Source organism: Dromiciops gliroides, chromosome 2 (genome assembly GCF_019393635.1).
Source record: "Dromiciops gliroides isolate mDroGli1 chromosome 2, mDroGli1.pri, whole genome shotgun sequence".
NCBI classification, from domain to species: Eukaryota; Metazoa; Chordata; class Mammalia; order Microbiotheria; family Microbiotheriidae; genus Dromiciops; species Dromiciops gliroides.
Genome location: NC_057862.1, coordinates 31,270,078 through 31,291,919, shown reverse-complemented (window position 1 = coordinate 31,291,919; position 21,842 = coordinate 31,270,078). Strand labels below are relative to the sequence as shown.

General features: G+C 40.6%; 1 protein-coding gene across 1 annotated transcript in view; it reads right to left on the bottom strand.

The window, feature by feature from the left end:
- TET1 (tet methylcytosine dioxygenase 1) overlaps nt 1–15,320 on the bottom strand; it is a 162,675-nt gene extending 147,355 nt beyond the window's left edge. The window contains exon 1 of the mRNA XM_043984934.1: nt 13,695–15,320. Within this exon, the coding sequence (XP_043840869.1) occupies nt 13,695–15,320 (1,626 nt within the window). The remainder of the gene's footprint in view (nt 1–13,694) is intronic.
- Between the last annotated feature and the right edge of the window lie 6,522 nt (nt 15,321–21,842).

The following is a 21,842-nucleotide window of genomic DNA, read 5'->3' as shown; positions in this document are numbered from 1 at the left end:
CCCCCCCAAAAAGTCTGTCTCCTCTCTTTAGCGAACTAGTTCTCCTTTGGCTATACCTGGCCCAAGTATGAACTCAAGGCTAGGACACTATCTGTGAGAAAAGCTGTTGGTACAAGAAATGCTGAATAATCTCTATTTAATATATCTTATTAAGTTGAAAATAGACACTGGGGCAGGGGGGAGGGGACCAAGTGTTGTACATATCTTGATAAAGCCTGAAGGTTTGTCTTTAAAGGGACATAATGTGAACAAAAGAATGGAGGCAGGGCAGTGAAAGATGTTCCCTGATGCACTTGATATGCTGAGACCAGTTCTGGTTTCTTATAACAAACCCCTCTTCAGCCTGGTGGGTGCTTCCTCTTTTGACTTCAAGTGAATCACTATGAATATAGACAGCTATTTGGGGAGCTACTTGATCCTCATACATAAGCTGTGATGGTGCTAGCTTAGTTCAACTAAATTCTCCTCCTACTTCTGTGGAGGAAAAGCCCTATTTCCTTCCAGGACAGATGGTATTTTTTGAGGGCTTTGGTATGGGGGGGGGGGGTGTGGAGAGAGATTGGATCAGTTTCCTCCTTTGTAAAATGAATGGTTTGTTCAAGATGATTGCTATGGTCTCTGCCAGTTAAATCCCATTATTTAAGGTGTAGAATCATAGAAAGAATCCGCAATTTGGAATCAGTGATTCTGAGTTTGGGTTATCTGTTACTTACTGCCACTATAATCTTGATTGGGCAAACTCAACTTAAACCCTCTGTGCCTCAGTTCCTTAGCATTAAAAAAGGGAATTATATAAGATGATCTCAAGTGTCTAAAATATCTAAAACAATGGGAATTACTATGAGTTCAGAGAACAGTCAATAGTTTAATTTGGCAAAATTGTAGAATAGGAAAGTGTAAAATAAGACCCCAAAAGTAGGGTGGAGATGGATTGTAGAGGGCCTTGAATGCTAGTCCAAAGAGTGTGGATCTCTGGTGGTGGGGTGGACGGTGATGGGGTTGAGAGATCACGTAATTCCATTGGCTTCTTTGTTCTGTTTCAGCAGAAAAGTTACATGACCAGAGCTAAATTTTGGAAAGATGGCTTTGAGAATACTGTATTGGTTGGACTAGAGAGGAGAAAGGAAAGGAAAGAACTAAAAGAGAAACCCATTAGTGTTAGAGGTCAATGCAAAACACGAAGAGATCCATATCTTATATATGTAGGTAGTACCTCAATACAGTTGGTAGCTTATCCATTCCTTCCCATTCTTTGTGATTCTTGTTCATATCATTCCATAATTTTCATCCTTGGGGTCCACTCAATTTGCTGGGGTGGGGTCCTTCCTTGCTTTTTCATGCAAGTTGCCCATTATCTCACCCTGTGGTTCTCTCTTTTCTTTTTTTGCTCCTACATATCTTTGATGACATTTGGTTGGCAATTTGGTGATGAATCCTTTGACCATGGCAACGCATGAAACAAAGGAGGGGAAGGCTATTGCTGGGAGAAGAGCAAGGGGAATAGAAAGAGAGGACAGATGTGATAAATGGGAGGCAAGCTCTCTAAGACTTGGTAAATGATGAGATGCATGGAATAAGGGAAACAGAAGGTTTCAAAAAGAGATTGGACCGTGTCACCCAAAATGGGAAGTACAGAGGAAGAAGAGGTTGGGGGAAGGGCAGAGAAAGATCTCATTACTTTATCTTTAGAATCCCTTGATTGATGACTTGAAGTTAAGAGGCTCTGCAAAGTCACAAAGGTACCATATTCTCAAGCATATACTCCAGCAAAGATATAAAAAAGAGCACTCAGATGAATAGGTTGAAAAATACAAAGAAAAACTAGAGTATTTTCATCCAGCCCAAGATTGTATGAGAGGATAGTAACAAACCTAACAGTGACTGGGAAAAGACAGAGCAAGCACAAGATGCCAACACAGACCACTGATACTACAGGGGCACTGAAAACTGAAGTGCTCTATATCCATGGACAGAAAGCCAAGAAACTCCAGGGTAGTTAGAAACTTGGAGCCTACTGATTGCTCTCACAAAGCCAGGCAGTATGAAATCTGGCCTCAGACACTTAACACTTACTAGCTGTGTGACCCTGGGTAAGTCACTTAACCCCAATTGCCTCACCAAAAAAAAAAAATTTGATTTGGAGAAACTTGGGAAGACATAAGAAATGATGCAGAGTGAAGTCCAGACAGTTTTTAAGTTTATTAATAAATAAACATTTATTAAAGGCCTAATGGGTGCCATGCATTGTGCTAAGCACTGGGGATACAAAGAAAGGACAGTCCTTGCTCTGAAGGAGCTCACAGGGTGCTGGGAGAGACAACATGAAAACAACTGTGTACAAACAAGCTACAAAAAGGATACACTGGAGATAAGCAACAGCTTAAGGGACCTAGTCTTATGGGGGATTAGGAAGGGCTTTGTAACTGGTATGTGAAGGAAACCAGGGAATCCAGGAGGTATAGATAAGAACAAGAACTCAAGGCATGAGGATCATCCAGGGAAAATATCTGGAGTCTGGAGATGGGGGTATCTTTTTGCTGTTTTTTTGGTTTGGTTTTTTTTTTTTGGTTGGTTTTTGTTTTTTACAGGATATCTTAATGCATGAAATATCAAGGAGGTCTATGTCATTGGATCACAGATGGGGCCAGTAGTGTATGAGGAGATCAGAAAGCTAGCAGGGGGCCGGACCATAAAAAGCTTTGACTGCCAAAGAGAAAATTTTATATTTGATCCTGGAGGGATAGAGAGATGCAGAATGTACTGAATGGACTGGGAGTAAGGGGAGGAGGGGAAGGTTGTGACAAAGTCAGACCTGTGTTTTAGAAAGATTATTTAGATACCTTAGTGGAGGATGGAAGATAATGGAGAGAGACTTGAGGTAGGGAGATCAACTGGTAACCAATAGTCCAGGCATGAGGTGATGAGGGCAGGCACCAGACAGGTGTCCAAGGAGAGGAAGTATAAATGAGAGATGTTACAAGGGTAACAGACAGGACTAGGCAACAGATGAGAAATGAGAGGTGAGTGGGAGTGAAGAGAAGAGGATGACCGCTAAATTGTGAGCCTGGGTGACTAGAAAGATGACAGTATGCTTGACAATAATAGGAAAAACCACATTTGAAATACTTATTCTGATCAATGCAATGACAAACCACAACTCCAAAGGATGGATGGTAAAACATGCTTTCCACCTTAAGATGTCAAATCAGATGTGTCCAGTGTCTGTATTTGTTTTACTTGACCCTACTTGGTTGTTACAAGAGAGGCACTTTTTCTAAATGGGGGAAGGGGAAGCTAGAAATAATGATGCTCCCAAAAGAGGAGGAAAATAGGGTCATGAAAACATTTTTTAAATGCTTAGAAGAGAATAGAAGGAAATACAGCTTTGAATAAACAGTAATTTTGAAATTGATGTTTTGAATTTATTTGATATTTTAAAGGGAAAAACAAACTGTACATAATGGAACAAACTTGCAGTTTGTTTCTTATACATGAAAATGTTTATGTTTGTCCATATTTGTGAAGTTCAGAATAGCAAAAACAAAATTAAAAATAAGGAAATGAATGATAAAAAATTTTTTAATTTAAAAAGAAAAAGAGAAAGAAATGAATGATGTAATTAGCTTTGCTTGGCTTTGAAAACTTTGATTTCAAAGATCCTTCCAGCTCTTAAATTCAAGGAGTTTGGTTTTATATATTGGTGGGATAGAATCCATCACCGATCAACAACTGGACTGGCCATATTGTGTGAATGTAGGGTGTCAGAGCCCCAGAAAATCATTTCTATAGCCAACTCTGTGGTGCAAAGTATGCTACTGACATACTGATAAATGATGTAAAAAGATTCCCTAAAGGCAAATGTAAGAACATATAACATCTGCCCTCAATTGTGGAAATTGGTAGCAAAAATGGGCTCCACATGGCATACAGCATGCCACAATGAGATCCGGCTGTTTGAAAACATCATATGATGCAAGCAGTGCCCAAGAAAGGCAAGAAGCAGGCAGTGTCCCAATTAGCTCCCATAGGGCCTCTGTGAGATTAGATCATTCACACATTAAAGAAGCAGCTGTAAGGTTTGTCCATCAAGAACTTAGTCTATATTATATTTGCATTTATACCTTTCAAGCTTAAACGATGTATATAGAGTTAACTCAACCTATTACTAGACATCATTGGAAAGGTAGCACTGGACTTGGAATGGAGATGACCTAGGTTGTAATCTAGGTTCTCAAATGCCATCTGTAGGATTCTGGGTAAGTCACTTGCCTCTCTGAACCTCAGTTCCCTCATCTGCAAAGTAACAGAGAAGACCAAATGAGATAATTTATAAAAATGCACTTTGCAAAGCTAATAGTACCACATATAAAGGTCAACTTTCAAAGGACAGTTCATTTAGTCAATCAATTGTAAGGTTGCTATCTAGCTATACTGTCTAAAAAACCTAATGAGTGGTCACCAATAATTTAGAAGCTTTAACAAGAGTTTAGACTTTTAAGTATTTATTAAAGAGCATTAGGATCTAATGATCAGAGAGGAAGGTAAAAATCTAACTATTTCTAAAAGACCCCATTATCCGACCTGCCATAGCGAGATCAGGAACAAAAAAGGACCCAACTCTTCCTTCTTCCTCCCAGAAGCCTCTTCTCTCAGCCAGAAACATCAAACATCACTTCCTGACGCCAAGGAACTGACCTCCCAAGCCACATGGCTTGCCCTCAGACTCCTCCTCATGGCGGAGCTTTCCTACAGTAACTCTCCAGCAGGTGGTGTCACTCCAATTGTTATACAATAAATATTTATTGAACACCTACTATGTGCCAGGCACTGCGCTAAGCACTGGGAATACAAATATGGAAACAGAATGATAATCTCTGCCTTAAAGGAGTTTACAAATCTAATAGGGAAAGAGAAGCTGAAAAGGGGTGGGGGCGGGGGGTGAAGTTGGGTAGGTATCTGATGCAGGGGCATGGTGAAGAGGTCAGAAGTTCCGAAGTGGTGCAGTCAGGGAAGAAATGACATTCTGAGCTGAGCTCCCTCCTTAAAGAGAGGCTTTGGTATTCATGGATTTCCTCCCCCCCTCACCCTCTACTCCAGTCAGAAACAGAGTGATGATGAGGTGGAGTATCAAGGCTGATGGGAACTGGCAGGGTGATGAGGTTTTCCCAGTAATGAACTTGCCGGGCATGACAGAGGAATTGGAAAAGTCTCAAAGTGATGCAGCCAGGTGAAAAATGAGAAGTTCATTTGGAGTCAGAAAATCTGGGTTCAAATCCTGGACCTTCCAGCTTACTTAGGCTCTCAGGCCCCAAGTTTCCTCCTTTGTAAAACCAAGGGATGCTCTAGATCAGGGGAATCAACTTGAGGCCTCCCCTCCAAACTCCTGAGTGCAGCCCCAGTCAGATTCAAATACAATTCGGAAATGTTTAACATAATAAATAAAAATACAACATGATGCAGAAATGTTCATTTGTAGTTTTTCTAAATTAATATGAGACCTTTAGGGACACTTGCTATCACTAGTCTAAATGACCTCTGAAGTCCTTTCCAACTCTAGACTTAAGTAACCCATTATTGGCATTATCCAAAGTGTTGCACCAGTTGCAATAAAAGAAATATCTTGCTATATTAAATTATATATATGCATAATAACCTTTCCATCAATTTGTCAGTATTGTGATGAAATAATGGGATTTTAGCAGATACTCAAAGACCCACCTGGAGATTAATCTAGACTGATTGAATCAAGTGAGAGTGATTGACTGCTGATTAAGCCTACTTCAAGTTAATTGGATTGTAATCACACCTGGCTATCCCTTAAGAAGGTATTATTCTCAGAAACTAGACTGTGAACTCAACTTGAGAACACCTTCAGAGACAATGGATTTAGATGACGCCAACCAATCACCTTGAAGCAGGGTGTAAGGACTGCCTCTGTTCCAGATGTATAAAAAAAGCTTCCACAAACAGCTTGCAAAGGGTGTTCCTGATTAAAGCAGGCTCGTGGAGGAGGACTTCAGGAAGAACCCAACCAGGCCGGAAGTCTAGGCTAGACTGGAGCTGAAGCTTCTGATTTAAGGCGACCACAATTTAGATTTTAAACATCACAGTATTAACATTAGAAGAAAGTCAGGTGACTCTCCAGAAATTATTCATTTATTCATGAAATTACTATTACCTGGGAAATTGGACCTGTGATGTTTTACTGCAAATTGCTCACTCCATTAATATGAATAGATTGATGAAACAAAGTATAAAAAGAGAGGTGCATAGTGTAAACTGTTATGGGCCCATAGCACCCCAGAAGTTCTCTGGGGGCACATCAAAGAACCTTCTCCTTGAGAAACTAAACCAGAGGACAGACATGCCTAGAGAGATAAGGGGAACCAGATCTGACTGTGCTAGCTCCACGACCCCCACCCTTCATTCTAGTCTCCCTCAACCCTGAGACAATAAGATTAGGTGTGGCTGCTTCCTTTGTGTCCTGAGATGGCTTGAGAGAACTGCAGCCACTCAATTCCCCCAGCCACCACCAGTGGGGGATGGTCTTCCCTCACTAAAGGAACTTTCCACAGTCAGATGGTCACCCCCATCAGTCCTCTATAAAAGTACCTGCCAGTCTCCTGCTCGAGGAGATTGGTATCTCAGAGCCACTCTCTCTGTGCCATGCCTTTCTCCCCATGAGAAGTCCAAGGACTTCTTTCATGGTTTCCCTTCCCCTCCCTTCCCTTACCCCTAAATAAACTACCATCTTATTCTAACTGCTTTTGTGTGCAAGAGGGTGTAATTCTTTAAAGAGGAATTCCTAAGGACCCCAAACCCCTACCCCTACCCTTCTCCCTTACCCCATTTTCCCCATGACAAAATTATACCCCTGCCTACTAGATAGCTTTGTCTGCTGGCATGCTAACACCTCAAACTCATTCTGTCCAAAATTATCTTTCCTTATGGATACCTGTCCATCTACCTAATTTCCTTATTGCCCTACCATTTCCCTACTAACCAAGGCTCAAAAAGAGCCATCTTTTACATCCTCTTCTCAGTCACTCTCCATGCACAGTTAATTAGCTAGTCCTAACACTTCTACCTCCCCTGTCCTCTGCATCTGTCCCCTTCCTTCCTATTCTTACTACTCTCAGTTTGGCTTTTCATCATTCTTGACTGGGACCATAATAGCTTTTTGGCAGCAACTTCTAAAGCAGAGGGACAGCAAGCTGAAGCTGAACAAAGAATACTGTGGTGGGGGCAGCTAGGTGGCGCAGTGGATAGAGCACTGGCCCTAGAGTCAGGAGGACCTGAGTTCAAATCTGACCTCAGACACTTGACACTTACTAGCTGTGTGACCCTGGGCAAGTCACTTAACCCCAATTGCTTCACACACACAAAAAGAGAGAGAATACTGTGGTGAATTCTATCTGAGGGTAAGAATGATCAATACAGTATTTCACACAGGTTGGTTTTAGTAGCATAAGATTGGTGGTAATGTAAAACTAGCCGCCCCCCCCAATACCCCTACCATAATTCTGTTGAGGCTGAGACAACAGCAGAGGGCCCGTATGAGAGAAAAACTGAACAATGAGTGCTCTTGGACTCAGCTCATTGACATGAACATTAGTTTCAGGGACATTTTTAGGTTCCCACCTCCTACGTGTGTGTCCCTGTCTTAAAAGGCACAATGTCTCAGGTTTGAGTTTTCCTGGGGAGAGCACCCTTAGAGTGTCTATGGTCATGTGTGTCAAAGGTGGAGAGAAGAACCAAAGTTGATACTTGGGCAGTGATAATGCTGGGGAGCAGGAAATGATGGACAAGCTGCTTCCAGAATTAGCCATATGCTACAGACCTGATATCTTCTAGCTTTTTCCTTTCCCCAAGGGTGAGAACTATGAAACGGACCTCTAATCTTTAGAATGGACTCTTCTCTGCCTCCAGTTTTTCTCTCTCTCTCTATAAATATACACAAAAAGTTATATATAACATGTGATAATGTATGATATATGTGTATATATGCATGTATGAGTATGTATCCCACATGCTGCTGTAAGAGCCTCTAAACACATGCATGCCTCTGATCCCAACACTCTGATGCTCAAAAAGCTTCAGTGGCTCCCTACTTCCTGCTGAATGAAAACTCAACTTAGCCTAGCATTCATGGTCATCCTTCTGGCCTTATTACACACTATACCATCTATTTGTTGAAGAATTCTGCCCAACTGAGTACTTGTCATTCCCTGAAGCTGACACCATTTCTATGACAGGAATGCTCCTCCCCCCATCTCTGCCTTTTGAATTCTTATTCATTTTTCAGGATTTATTTCCACTTGCACCTACCTTCTCCATGAAGGTTCTCTGACCAGTCACAGCAACAAGCGATATGTTTTCATTCTCTCCTCATACCTACCACTTGAATCACTTCTCACACTTTGGTTCCTTTCTATACACTTAAAATGATTTCTTTTGTATTCTAATTATTTTTCTATTCTGGCTCCTTGGACATGGCTATTTCCCTCCTCACCCACAGCAGACACTGGATAGCATACTCAGTGAGCAAAGAGACTAATTCTTAAATAATCTCCCAGCTCACCTAAGAGGCAAACATTTAGGGAAGTGGGCATCAGACCCATTTATTGAACAGAAGCAAGGTGCCAATGCAGATCAAGCAAATATTTAAAAAATCTGTTTGCCAAAATTATTCTTTTTTTTTTGCCAAAATTCTCAAAGCAGGAAGGAGTTTAAATATCCCATGAGCCCAGTGGCCACATCTTATTTTTTATTGTATTCTCCACAACTCACAAAGAATTCTTTGCAAATCGTGGATGCCTACTTGTTAAATGAAGGGATTCGTTGATTCTAAGCACAGTAACAACTCTTGTGGCAAGTGTGTGATATCAACCAGAGAGTAAGGCTCCAGGGACTGGGGTCTGTGATGTGAATGGGGAGGTCCTGTCTAAGAAGGAAGTTAAGGCTGAGATGAACTAGTGTTGTCAGGGTTAAGACAAGGGGTGTGTTTTGAAGCAGACTCTGCCCTGAAGAGGAAGGACACCACTTTAGGAGAAGCAGTTGGGAGGAAAGTTGCAGAGGGGTAGGGTGGTCCAGTGGAAGCAGAAATGCCTTTGGAGTCCAAGGGCTCAGATACAATTTCTGCTACCATGACTGATCAGGAACAAGTCACTGCACCTCTATGGGTCCCAGCTGCATGAACTATAAATGAAGGGGAAGGGCTAGCTCACCAGAGACCTCCTTTCAAGCTCAAAAGCCTCAGAGCTGATGGCCAGAGCAGAGCTCCTGGTTTCCTGCCTTCATCAGTGGCACATAGCACATGTGTCATGCCCCATCATCCCATGCTACAATTCACAAGTAACTGGCATACAGTTACATAAAATTGGGCATGTCACATATATTAGATCTTAACTTGAAAGAGGAGATAAATTAGAGGGTTGTTATTATCATTACAAAGTCTTCTTTGCACTAAAGCATGCATGTACATTTATAGATTTCTAATGAGCTGACAAATAACCTAGGATGCTGAAGGAAAGAACCTCTTATGGAGTTTGGGGGGGGGGGAAATCTTAGCTCGTAGAAGCCTCAGCCATTTGAAAACCAGACACAAAGCTCCCCCCACCTCTGTGCCTTTGTACTTTACTCCTCCATTCCTGGAATTCACTCCCTCCTAACCCCCACCTCTTAGGAGTCATAGCTTCCTTCATGGATCAGCTCATTTACCACTTCCTATGGCATTCTGCTTGTGAGCCCCCTAGTGGTTCGTGGTCTCTCCTGCTTCAAATTATCATGTAAAATGAAAAGACTTGTATGAGCTGATTCTTTAATTCTCTTGAAGAGGATCATGACATCTGGAGGTGATGTCATGACTTGCAGGGAATTGGATTTAAGTGAGAAAGAGCTGTGCAAGGTCATCAGCCTCACTCTCTCCTCCAGAGCCATTTGGGTTCAGTGGCAAGATATACACCAGGATGACTGGAGATGGCCCCAGATGTTTGAGGCAATTGGGGTTAAGTGACCTGCCCAGGGTCACACAGCTAGTAAGTGTCTCAAGTAAGATATGAACTCAGGTCCTCCCAACTTCAGGGTACACTGTGCCACCTCACTGCCCCATGAGCTGATACTAAGTGAAGCTAACAGAATCAGGCAAACAATATACACAATGACGATAATAGTGCAAATGAAAAGATTACTAAAAGGAAGCACAAATGTGAGTAATTGTAATGTCCACTCATGACCAGAACAGATAATGAAACATACCTCTTTCCTTTGGGAAGAGATAAGGGACTCTGGGAGCAGAATGACATAAACTGTCATATATTCTGTTGGTTGCTTTGTCTTAACTAATTTTTGTTATAAAGAATAGTTCAGTACTGAGAGAAGTTATGGCTTAAAGGGCTTCAACATAAACAAAAAGTATCAATAAAACTTAAATTTTAAAATCATATACATGCAACTTGGTGGCACAGTAGCTAGAGTAGGCTTCGACTCAGAAAGGCTCATCTTCATGAATTCAAATATGGCTTCAGACACTTACTGGCTGTGTGGCCCTGGGGAAGTCACTTAACCCTGTTTGCCTCAGTTTCCTTATCTGTAAAATGACCTGGAGATGGAAGTGGCAAACCACTCTAGAATTTTTGCCAAGAAAACTCCAAAAGAGGTCATGAAGAGCCAGACATGAGTGAAACAACTAATAACAACAAATTTTAGTTTGCCTTTATATCTCTAATGCCCCAGTACCTAGGAGGAGTATTTTATACATGCTTGATAAATGCTTATAATATCATATTTGAAATGATAATATAAACCAAGAAGAAAATACCACTGCTTTACAAAATTTCAATTCACATACTACTTTTTAGGAAGGTTATCTAATGCACCTGTACTCTACACCAGGGCTTCTTAAAGTTTTTCTACTCATGACCCCTTTTCACCTGAGATTTTTTTTCCCCACAACCCTGGGCATATAAGTATATAAAATAGGTATACATAACCTTTTACTGTTGTCAAATTTTTTGCCACCCCCACATATCCACAGTTTAAGAAACTTTGTTCTAGGGGCAGCTAGGTGGTGCAGTGGATAAAGCACCAGCCCTAGATTCAGGAGGACCTGAGTTCAAATTTGACTCCAGACACTTAACACTTACTAGCTGTGTGACCCTGGGCAAGTCACTTAACCCTCATTGCCCTGCAAAAGAAGAAGCTTTGATCTACACCAAAGGTGTTAAACACAATAGGTCTTCAGGCACACTGGCAGAAATATTCTCTAGTACAGCACAACCAGATTAAAAATGTAACTGGGAAACATTTTAACAACAATAACAATAATTAAGATACAATAGAACATAGATAATGTGAATATATGGTTTTCTAAGTCAACATGCAGCCTGTAGATATTATATCATTTTTAGTGGCCTCCATTTCTATTTGAGTTTGATACCACTACTCTACATAAATAAAAATGGAATAGAAAACAACTTCAAATAAATTATCTAAATATGGAAGATAATCTGAAGACCATCATCATTGTTGTTCAGTCTTTTCAGTTGTGTTCAACTCTTTGTGACCCAATTTGGTTTTTTCTTGGCAGACATTAGGAGTGGTTTCCCATTTCCTTCTCCAGCTCATTTTACAGATGAGTAAACTGATGCAAACAGGTTAAATGATTGGCCTGGAGTCACAGCTAATAAGTGTCTGAGGCTGGATTTGAACTCATATGTTCCTGACTCCAGGCCCTGCACCCCATCCACTGCACCACCTAGCTGCCCCTCATCATTACACTTTTTCACACACACCCCCAAAAAAAAGAAAAGAAAGAAAAGCCCACCATACTTTAGTTGGGAATTTGGAGTTCCAAGGAGTTCCAATCAAACTTGTTAAAACCATTAAATTATTTAAACAGCCCACTGGGATTTAAGACAAGATGATAATTGCACATGATGCTTCTATAGCTAAGTTCTAAGAAGAACGATGTAGACATATGTGCTGCTGGAATCCTTCCATTCTGGTACAATATTCTCTCCTCCACCCCCAAATTGCGTTTGAGTTTAAGGGGAAAATAGTCCCTACAGTTTTCTCTTATGTATCATTAACTAAAGATAAAAATTAAAATCAATCATCACTTTGTTACACTGCTTCTAAGCAAATTTGTCATCAGTTTTTAAAAATAAAACATCACAGGGGCAGCTAGGTGGTGCAGTGGATAAAGCACCGGCCCTGGATTCAGGAGGACCTGAGTTCAAAACCGGTCTCAGACACTTAACACTTACTAGCTGTCTGACCCTGGGCAAATCACTTAACTCTCATTGCCCTGAAAAAATAAAATTTAAAAAAAAGGGGGGGGGGGCAGCTAGATGGCGCAGTGGATAGAGCACCAGCCCTGGATTCAGGAGGACCTGAGTTCAAATCCGACCTCAGACGCTTGACACTTACTAGCTGTGTGACCCTGGGCAAGTCACAACCCCAATTCCCTCACTAAAAAAATTAAAATAAAAAAAAATAAAATAAAAAATAAAACATCATTAAAAAAACAAGTGGAATTTGCAGAAAAAAAGTTTTTAAAAATTACATTTCAGGGGGCAGCTAGGTGGCACAGTGGGTAAAGCACTGGCCCTGGATTCAGGAGTACCTGAGTTCAAATCCAGCCTCAGACACTTGACACTTACTAGCTGTGTGACCCTGGGCAAGTCACTTAACCCCCATTGCCCCACAAAAAAAAAAATTACATTTCACACAACTTTCTCACTTTCTTCTCAAATTTACTCTTATACATTCCATGATTATTACAAGATCTATTTTCCTTACCCCATATATAATGTTCCATCTCCTACCTCCATGACTTTACACAAAAGTCCCACCTTATAAGGAATGCAAATCCCTACCTCTCTTCAAGTTTAGCTCCAATGCTACCTCCTACAAGAGTCCATTTCTGATTCCATCAGGTATTAGTGCCCCCCATTACTATTTACTTATTTATATTGCTCCTTCCCACATATAATGTAAACCTCTTGAGAGTGTGAACTGTTTTTTTCTTATTTTGGAGTCAATCAATTGGGGTTAAGTGACTTGCCCAGGGTCACAAAGCTAGTAAGTGTCTGAGGTCACATTTTAACTCAGATCCTCCAGATTCCAGGACTGGTGCTCTATCCACTGTGCCACCTAGCTGCTCTGGGGAATTGTTTCTCACTTTGTCTTTGTACTCGCAGCACCTATCATGTGCTTAGCACATTAGAGGTGCTTGTTAAATATTTATTGGACTGAACTGAATTTCTCTGAAAGAAAACAAAGTTCTCATTTCCTATGACTTACAATAGAAGTGGATCTCTGTGTACAAAATGTTGCTGTTTGGTTCACAAAGGCTCATCTTTTTTAGGGGGGGGCGGGGCAATGAGGGTTAAGTGACTTGCCCAGGGTCACACAGCTAGTAAGTGTCAAGTGTCTGAGGCCAGATTTGAAAGAAGGCAAGGGAGATGGATGCTAAATAAGGTCCTCCTGAATCCAGGGCTGGTGCTTTATCCACTGTGCCAACTAGCTGCCCCCACAAAGGCTCATCTTCAAAGCAACTTTTAACTCAAGGTGGGAGGCAGGGGAGGAGAAGAAAGAATGAATAATGGGCTGTGCTATCTAAGCATTAACTTTCTTTTGATGGCTTTCGAGTCTACCCCAGTGGATCCTCCAGCCCCAGAATCCTTTCTTACCTCAACAGGCACTATGACCATCGGCTTCTTTTTCAGCTCCTCACATTTTCTCATCTTACAGACTTGGTGGCTGTATTTTCGGTTTTTACAGCTAATACATTCACCACAGTTCGCCTTCTGTTGGCAAGGTTCACAAACTCCACATCGCTTTCGTTTCTTCTTTTCTAGAGTAGGGAGCAAAGTAGTGTAGGAGAAAGGACAAGAGTAAGAGGTGGTGCTTGAAAATGCCATGGATACAGAAATCACATTAGTTGCACTGATCTGGAGACTCTCTCCATCCAATTGGCCAGCATCAATCAGTGCCAACTTGGGGTCTTCTGAAAAAGGATTTGATTCTTTGTTTACTTCACTCTCAGGGACTAGTGTGAAATTATGATTGTTGGATGGCAACTCTGAAAGCAAGCACTTATCTGGTTTTTGCAGCTCTTGATCAACTCTATCTGTTGTAGAGGCAACCAGACATTTCTCAAGGTTTGGCAATGAACTAGCAATCTGACCTGAGTCCAAAGTCAAAGTTTGCATAGCACCATGGGCCTCTAGCAGGTCTGAAGCAGTGCTTTGGGTCACAGGTTGGTCTAGAGAACCATGAATAGCCTCTTGCTGGTCTGATTCTGTTGAGAGGTAATTTGCTAAAGAGGTAGGAAAAATAGACCTGCTAGGCACCATTATATTTTGGAGATCCAGTTCAGATTTGCCTTTATAACAGGAGGGCCGATGTGAATCAGGTTTCTCCTTCCTTGGCTCCAAGTAAGAGTCAGCCAGTTTAAGAAATTCTGCTTTTGAGCCCAAATTTTCTAAAGGCATGCTGGGACTTGGTTTAGAGGTCACTACATGGGCAGCATTTTTAAATAAAGAAATAGGCATCGGGTCTTGGGTGAGAGCTTGAACAGTATCACTTGAATCATTTAGTAGCTTTTCAAGGAACAGGCCTTCACACCTACAGTTCTCTTCTGATGCCTCAGAAATCTGAGTTGGTAGAATGCTATGAGTAGGAATAGTTTTTATGGGATCCTCTACACACTGAAACCGAGTGACATCTTCATTAAAAGGCATATTTTCTTGTCCATTATCTTGGCTTGGGGATGCATCAGAAGTAACAACTATGGACTCCTCTTTGTCAGGAGAGATTAAGCTTTCTTGTGACTCCTCTGTCTCCTTTTCAATTTCTACTGTATGTTCTTTGGACTCTGCCAGGATCCTATATTTGCGTTTATCTTCCTTTTGCAAAGTCTTAGAGGATGGGATTTTCTCAGGTCTTGTAATGACCACTGGAGGTCGGGACAGGCGTTGAATTAGAGATGTGCTTCGAAGAGACATTGTAAAGCCATTGCAGGATAAGGACTCTGGATTCTGGAAAAGGACATCGGTTTGATCCAAGCTCCTTCGAGCAGCTCTAGCTCTTGTCAGAAGACTTCTTACTGGCACAGGTTGTTTTGGTTTGGACTTTTTCTTAACATTATTTCTTTCTTGCATGAGCTGTTTTAATTTCCCAGCACTCAGAGCTTTCACCAACGTCACCTTTTTGGTCATAATCTTGGATGCCTTATTTAGTTGGCTGGTTTTCTTTTTGCTTAGATCTTCCTTTCTGACTAATTTGGAAGATCTCCCATGACGGGAGCGAGACATAACTAACAAGGAGAGGAAAATGGAAAGGGGTGGGGTACAAATTCATGGGCTCTTCCAAAAGTCTCACTTCGACTGAAAATTTGGTCGTTCCATGGCTGAGTTCTGTCATAGCAGTGTTTGGATCTGAAATACCAAAGAAAATAAAAAATAAGTTCTTTTCCCCCCTTGTCATTTGGTAATATAGAATTCTATGCCTTTATTCTGTTAGCCAGCAATTCTTAACTAAAACAAAGGAACCAAACACATTGAGTACAAGGAAAAAATGTTATGTAACAAATAACATTGAAGGTCTTCATCTCTGAGGTATATTTTAAGCTTTGTTACATAGTAAGGTTCTTCTAGTTACTTGTTGCATGTCTACCTCACTGAGTAAGCAGGGACTGTTTAATTTTTCCTCTATAATCACCAGCCCTAAGTAAGCACAGTTCCAAATGCTTGTTGAATTAAAATTATTTGAATGAGCTCAAGAATTTTTCTCCCTACATGGAAAAGCACAATTTTCCAATTTGTCCAGATTTTCAACTGTCAAAAACCCCATGACACCGGCCCTGGAGTCAGGAGGACCTGAGTTCAAATCCGACCTCAGACACTTAACACTTACTAGCTGTGTGACCCTGGGCAAGTCACTTAACCCCAATTGCCTCACTAAACAAAACAAAACAAAACAAAACAAAACAAAAAAAACCCTGAGATGTAGATATCTTCCCAATCTTTTAAAGACTTGCATACTTTAGATGATGCTCCCTATTCTGTTTCTTCAATAGAGTTTCACTCAGTTGAAAGACATAAATCAGTCAATTTGACAGTTAAACCTAAAAGACTCAGAAGTCTTCTACAGACTGAGAAACTCTGGCCCCCAGAGATCCCATCAAAATAATAGATATGCCACTTTACAGGGGTTCCTTCTCAACTTAACTTGTATGCTAATAAGCATGAGTCACTAAAGTAAGTGTTTTGAAAGGTTAGGCATCAAACTACATCCTAGCCTCTTCTCAAGGGTCAGAGGGTAAAAGAAGTCAAGGGAGATAGATGCTAAATAAGTTATTGAGATAATGAGTGAAGGTGTCATAGGTAATCCCCTTTTTAAATTGGTCCTTCTTAGCATATTGGGATGTTTGTTGACAATTTTCTAGTTCATAATTTCAGATCTTATTTTCTCCTATATTGTTTCCTTAATTTCCAGGTTAACAATATAAACCAAATTATGAGCATGTAAGATGCTTGTTTAAAAGGGAAAATAAAGCTCCTGGTACTTTTTAAAGCTATTCATGAGTAATCATTTGAACAGTGGAAAATAAATGGAGGAATATTGAGAATTTCTGCCTTCAGACAGACTTGCTTGAACCTCACCTGTTCAACTACTACACAAAAGTAATTCAACAAACATTAAGTACATACGTGGGGAGGGGATGGGGTGGGAGCAAGGCAGTGTGGAAAGTGCTTTTAGCTCCAGCCCTCAAGAAACTTACATTCTACTGGGTAAATAAAACATGTACATGTTAAGTAACTGCAAAGTAATTTGAAAAGGGAAAAACAATAAACAATTTAGGACTCGAGGATATCATTCAAAGTAGAAATGGCTTCCTTCAATTCAGTTCTGTTATGGGACCACAGCACCCCAGAAGTTCTCTGGGGGCACATCAAAGAACCTTCTCCTAGAGAAAGGAAATCCGAGGACAGACTAGCCTAGAGAGATAAGGGGAACCAGAACTGATTGAGCTAGCTCCACAACCCCCACCCTTCATTCCAGTCTCCCTCTATAATCACCAGCCCTAAGTAAGCACAGTTCCAAATGCTTGTTGAATTAAAATTATTTGAATGAGCTCAAGTATTTTTCTCCCTACATGGAGAATCTTATCTCCCCTACAGGGAGATAAGATTAGGTGTGGCTGCTTCCTTTGTGTCCTGAGGAGAGAGATGGCTTGAGAGATCTGCAGCCACTCCTCACCCAATTCCCCCAGGCACCACCAGTGGGGGATGGTCCTCCCTCCCTAAAGGAACTTTCCAGTCAGATGGTCACCCCCATCAGTCCTCTATAAAAGTACCTGCCATTCTTCTGCTCCAGGAGATTAGTATCTCAGAGCCACACTCTACCATGCCTTTCTCCCCATGAGAAGTCCAATGATTTCTTTCATGGCTTCCCTTCCCTTCCCTTCCCCTTCCTCTAAATAAACTACTGTCTTATTCTAACTGCTTTTGTGTGCAAGAGGGTGTAATTCTTTGGAGAGGAATTCCTAAGGATCCCTAACCCCTTTCCCTGACCCCTATCCCCTTCCCAAACCCCCTACCCTATTTTCCCCATGACAAGTTCCAACTAAATACTTTTGGTTTTGTTTTTTGTTTTTATTTTTTTGTGGGGCAATGAGGGTTAAGTGAGTTGCCCAGGGTCACACAGCTAGTGGGTGTCAAGTGTCTGAGGCTGTATTTGAACTCAGGTCCTCCTGAATCCAGGGCCTGTGCTTTATCCAATGTGCCACCTAGCTGCCCCCATCCAACTTAGTACTTTTAATCACAAAGGTGCAATAAATTAGAATGGCCAAAACACAACATTTATATTTTAAGTATTATCTGTTTTGTAACTTTCCAAATAGATAGTGACAATATTAACCACAAAAAGCAAAATATTTTAATAAATGTCTACTAAATATAAGAGAAGGCTTCAAATGAATTCTTGGCAAAAGACTTAACACTTTAACTCTCATTTTCTTTTTTCTTTTCTTTTCTTTTTTTTAAGATTTGGCTAGCAGTAACTCTTTGGCTGAGAAGAAATGTATACCACTTCCTCTAGAGGCCATTAACACAGCTTTTTATACCAGCATTACTAGAGCAATGGAAAACCTATTTCCAAGCTCAGGAAATTCAGCAATATCTTTATAAACACACCTTTTCTTTTGTATAAAGTTGCTTTTATCTTTGGGGAGTATATGATTTAGACAGTCCAATGGCCTTTGAAATGAAAATCCATATGTTCAACAAACTACAATATGCAGAGGGTGTCATTTAAAGTCTAATTCTAAAACCAGCTTATGAAATAAGCAGCTTCTTCACTCCTCTTTTGGTTTTTAAAAACTCATGTCCTTTAGAAATTAGGAGTTATAATTAAGTAACGTTTACTGTCAAACCCCATCTCCAAAAAGACCTTCCAAAGAAAAGGGAAAGGAAAAGGCATGAGCAACATGGAATGGGAAGATATGACTTCTTAAAATGGTAACAGCCTTTTTATGAGCTCATGAAAGAGGGCAATGACCCCTGAAATACCCAACTGCAGGGAACAGACCATTGGGTACCACCCAGCCAAGGAATAAAAAAAAAAACAACAATAAAAACAAAACATATCCTACTGCAAGGCCCTAATTTTGCCACACTTAGAACCACTAGTGAAATATTTCCTTTGTGTGTGTGTGTGATTAAGTTGTCCACAGAACTGAATCCTCCTGAACAAGCCCCACAATTTTTTCCTTAAAATAAAAGTAATATCAAATAAACAAGTAGCTCATTTAAAATATGCCTACATCTAATGAAACATTCTTTAAAATGTAAAATTATTTTAATTGGCTTCATACTTTTTTTCAACTTCTATTGATTAAATTCATATTTATCTTGTGGACTCATCACTAAAAATCACATTTCCATTTTCCATTACTGATTACAGAAAGAAGAAAAGGACCTGTGATTTCACTGGCATAGGAACTTGTAGGAAAGAAAAGTCTCTCAATTCAGGACAGCACCTTTTCTGAAACCTGTGATTTTAGAGAGTCGACTAGAATACTGTGAGTTAAGGAATTTGCTCAGTGTTAAATTGGTAGTTAAATATTCGAGATGAAATTTGAACCCAGATCCTCCTGGAATCCTGGCTGGTTCTTTGTTTTGTTTTGGGTTTTTTTGCAAAGCAATGGGGATTAAGTGACTTGCCCAGGGTCACACAGCTAGTGTCAAGTGTCTGAGGCCAAATTTGAACTCAGGTATTCCTGAATCCAGGACCAGTGCTTTATCCACTGCACCACCTAGCCACCCCCCAGGCTGGCTCTTTTATCCATTATGCCAGGGTGTCTATGTCTTCTGATTATAACTGTAATTTCACATTTCAAAATGCATAAGTCAGTTTTATTCTGCTCTAATGTATCTTCTCAAGTCTAGATGTTAATAATAGATACTACAGAGTAGTATGATCCTACATAAGTGATATTGATGTCCATGTTGACTATAGGGAGGCCCAAGAGTGAGATCTTTGTATAACTGAGGGAATACAAAATGTCCCAAGGAGAGATTCTAAAATTACAGCTGAAAAATAGTTGTAGGTTGGGATATTATTTTATTCTACCCAAGAGCATCCCAATCCTGGTGAATATATATGTATGTATGTATGTATGTAATTTTGTTTTTGTTTTTGTTTTTGTTTTGGGGGGAGCAATAAGGGTTAAGTGATTTGCCCAGGGTCACACAGCTAGTAAGAGTCAAGTGTCTGAGGTTGAATTTGAACTCAGGTCCTCCTGAATCCAGGGCTGGTGCTTTATCCACTGTGCCACCTAGCTGTATGTAATTTTTGTAATAATAAAAGTATTTTATTATTTTCCAGTTACATGTAAAGATAGTGACATGGGGGTTGGGAAACTGGCCAACTAGGTATCAGGATGGGCACACGTAAAAAGTAGGGGGAGATTAAATTCTATAGCAAGAAAGTGAGTTAGGATGGCTACTACCTGAGCTAGGAGACAGAGATAACTCCAGAGGTCAGGACTATGATTCCAAAAGAAAATCCCCTTGACTCTCAGGAAGCTTTCCCCACCCCCAAAGGGAACTTTCCATTGTCAGGTGTTGGTCACCCCATCCACAGTCTATAAAAGCTTTTGCCTTTCTTCTGTTTGAGGAGAAATGAGTAAAATGAGTATCAAGAGAATCACGTCTCTAAACCATTTTCTCCCCTCAAGGGAAGTCTTTGACTTCCTACTTGGTCTCTTTCTCTAGCGCCCAAATAAAAGACAATTTTATTCTAATCAGATTGTGTGTGAGAGGGTATAATTCTTTAAAGAGGATTACCTAAGGACCCTCACCACCTATTTCCCCTGTGACAGAGAGTTTTTGACATTTGTTTTTATAAGATTTTGAATTCCAAAATGTTCTCCCTCTCTCCCTCCCCTCCCCCCTCCCCAAGACAGAAAGCAATTTGATATAGGTTATATATGTACAATCACATTAAACATATTTCTGCATTAGTCATGTGAAAGAATCAGAACAAAAGGGAAAAAATGGGGAAAATTTAATTATTTTTAAAGTTATTTTTTAATTAACAAAAATCTTTATATTTAATTATGATGGGGGCACCACAGGGAGGAACAGTGATGATTTAAGGGAGGGGGAAAGGAGATTAGAAAAGAGAAAACGAGAAACAGAGGCCAGAATGGAAGGTGAGAGACAACAACAGTCAGAAAGAGCAATATTCACACTTGGACCCTAAGATTTCGAAATAAAGAATTTAGATACATTTCAAAGGGCTCAAAACTGTTAAAGCCATGTCTCAGCAAATAGGGTCAAAATATGACATTTTCCTCTATTATCTCATTTTATTGACAATAGAGATTTCTTTAGATGCTCTACTCTTTAGAATTATGGCAATAGCCCACCTGCCAGGAAAACAAGAGTGACTTCCTAAGACTGTTATCAATTTGGGTTGAAATGGCTACTTCAACAGGCCTGTACCAGAACTAGAGACTCATAAGTATATTCCCTTTCTCTCCTCCCCCTCCCCCCAACCTAGATCTCCACCCTCCACTATACCCCAAATCCCTTGAGCAGGATGTGGCTGAACTGATGTAACCAGCCATCCCGCAGGTCAATTTCAAATTAGCCTGCAATCCTGCCTGCTGCCAGCAGCAGCCAAAAAGTGCAAATAGCATTTGCACAACCCAGCTGCAAAAGGAAACTGACCACGATTTCACGGTTTCCCCATTCAGTCCCTCAGTGAGTAAAAGCAACTGCACTTGACAGAGAGAAACTGACTTGAAAAGGACCTTCAAGTAAAGAAGCACCCTATTCATATTCCCTCCTACAGCTCTACCCGTGTCTAACTCGGGAAAGGGAGTGCACAAAATGACTATTCCTCGATAGTTTCTTACTGCAGGAAGTGCAAGAGCCCTGAACACATGGAAAGACTCTTCAGTGAAACTGACTAGAATACTATTAGGTTTAATCAGAGGCCCCTTCCATATGCAAAGCTGTGCTGCTGCCCTGCAGAGAGCTAAGAAGGGCCCAAAAGGGAGAAATAAAGGCAAATGAGGAGGGGGGAGGGGGAAGAAGTCAAAACGGGGCAAGAATAATTTTTAAAACACAAGGTATGGGGGGAGGGGAGTGTAGGGAAATTGAAGGAGAAGATATTCAAAAGGGCACAGAATTCCCAAAGACAAAGAAACAGAAGGGAAGGGGGAAAAGAACAGAAGACCAAAAAAATCTAAAAATAATCAGCACCAAAAAGCAGAAGGTAGAAAGAGAAAGAAAAAGGCATGCAGGAAAGAGACGTACTGACCC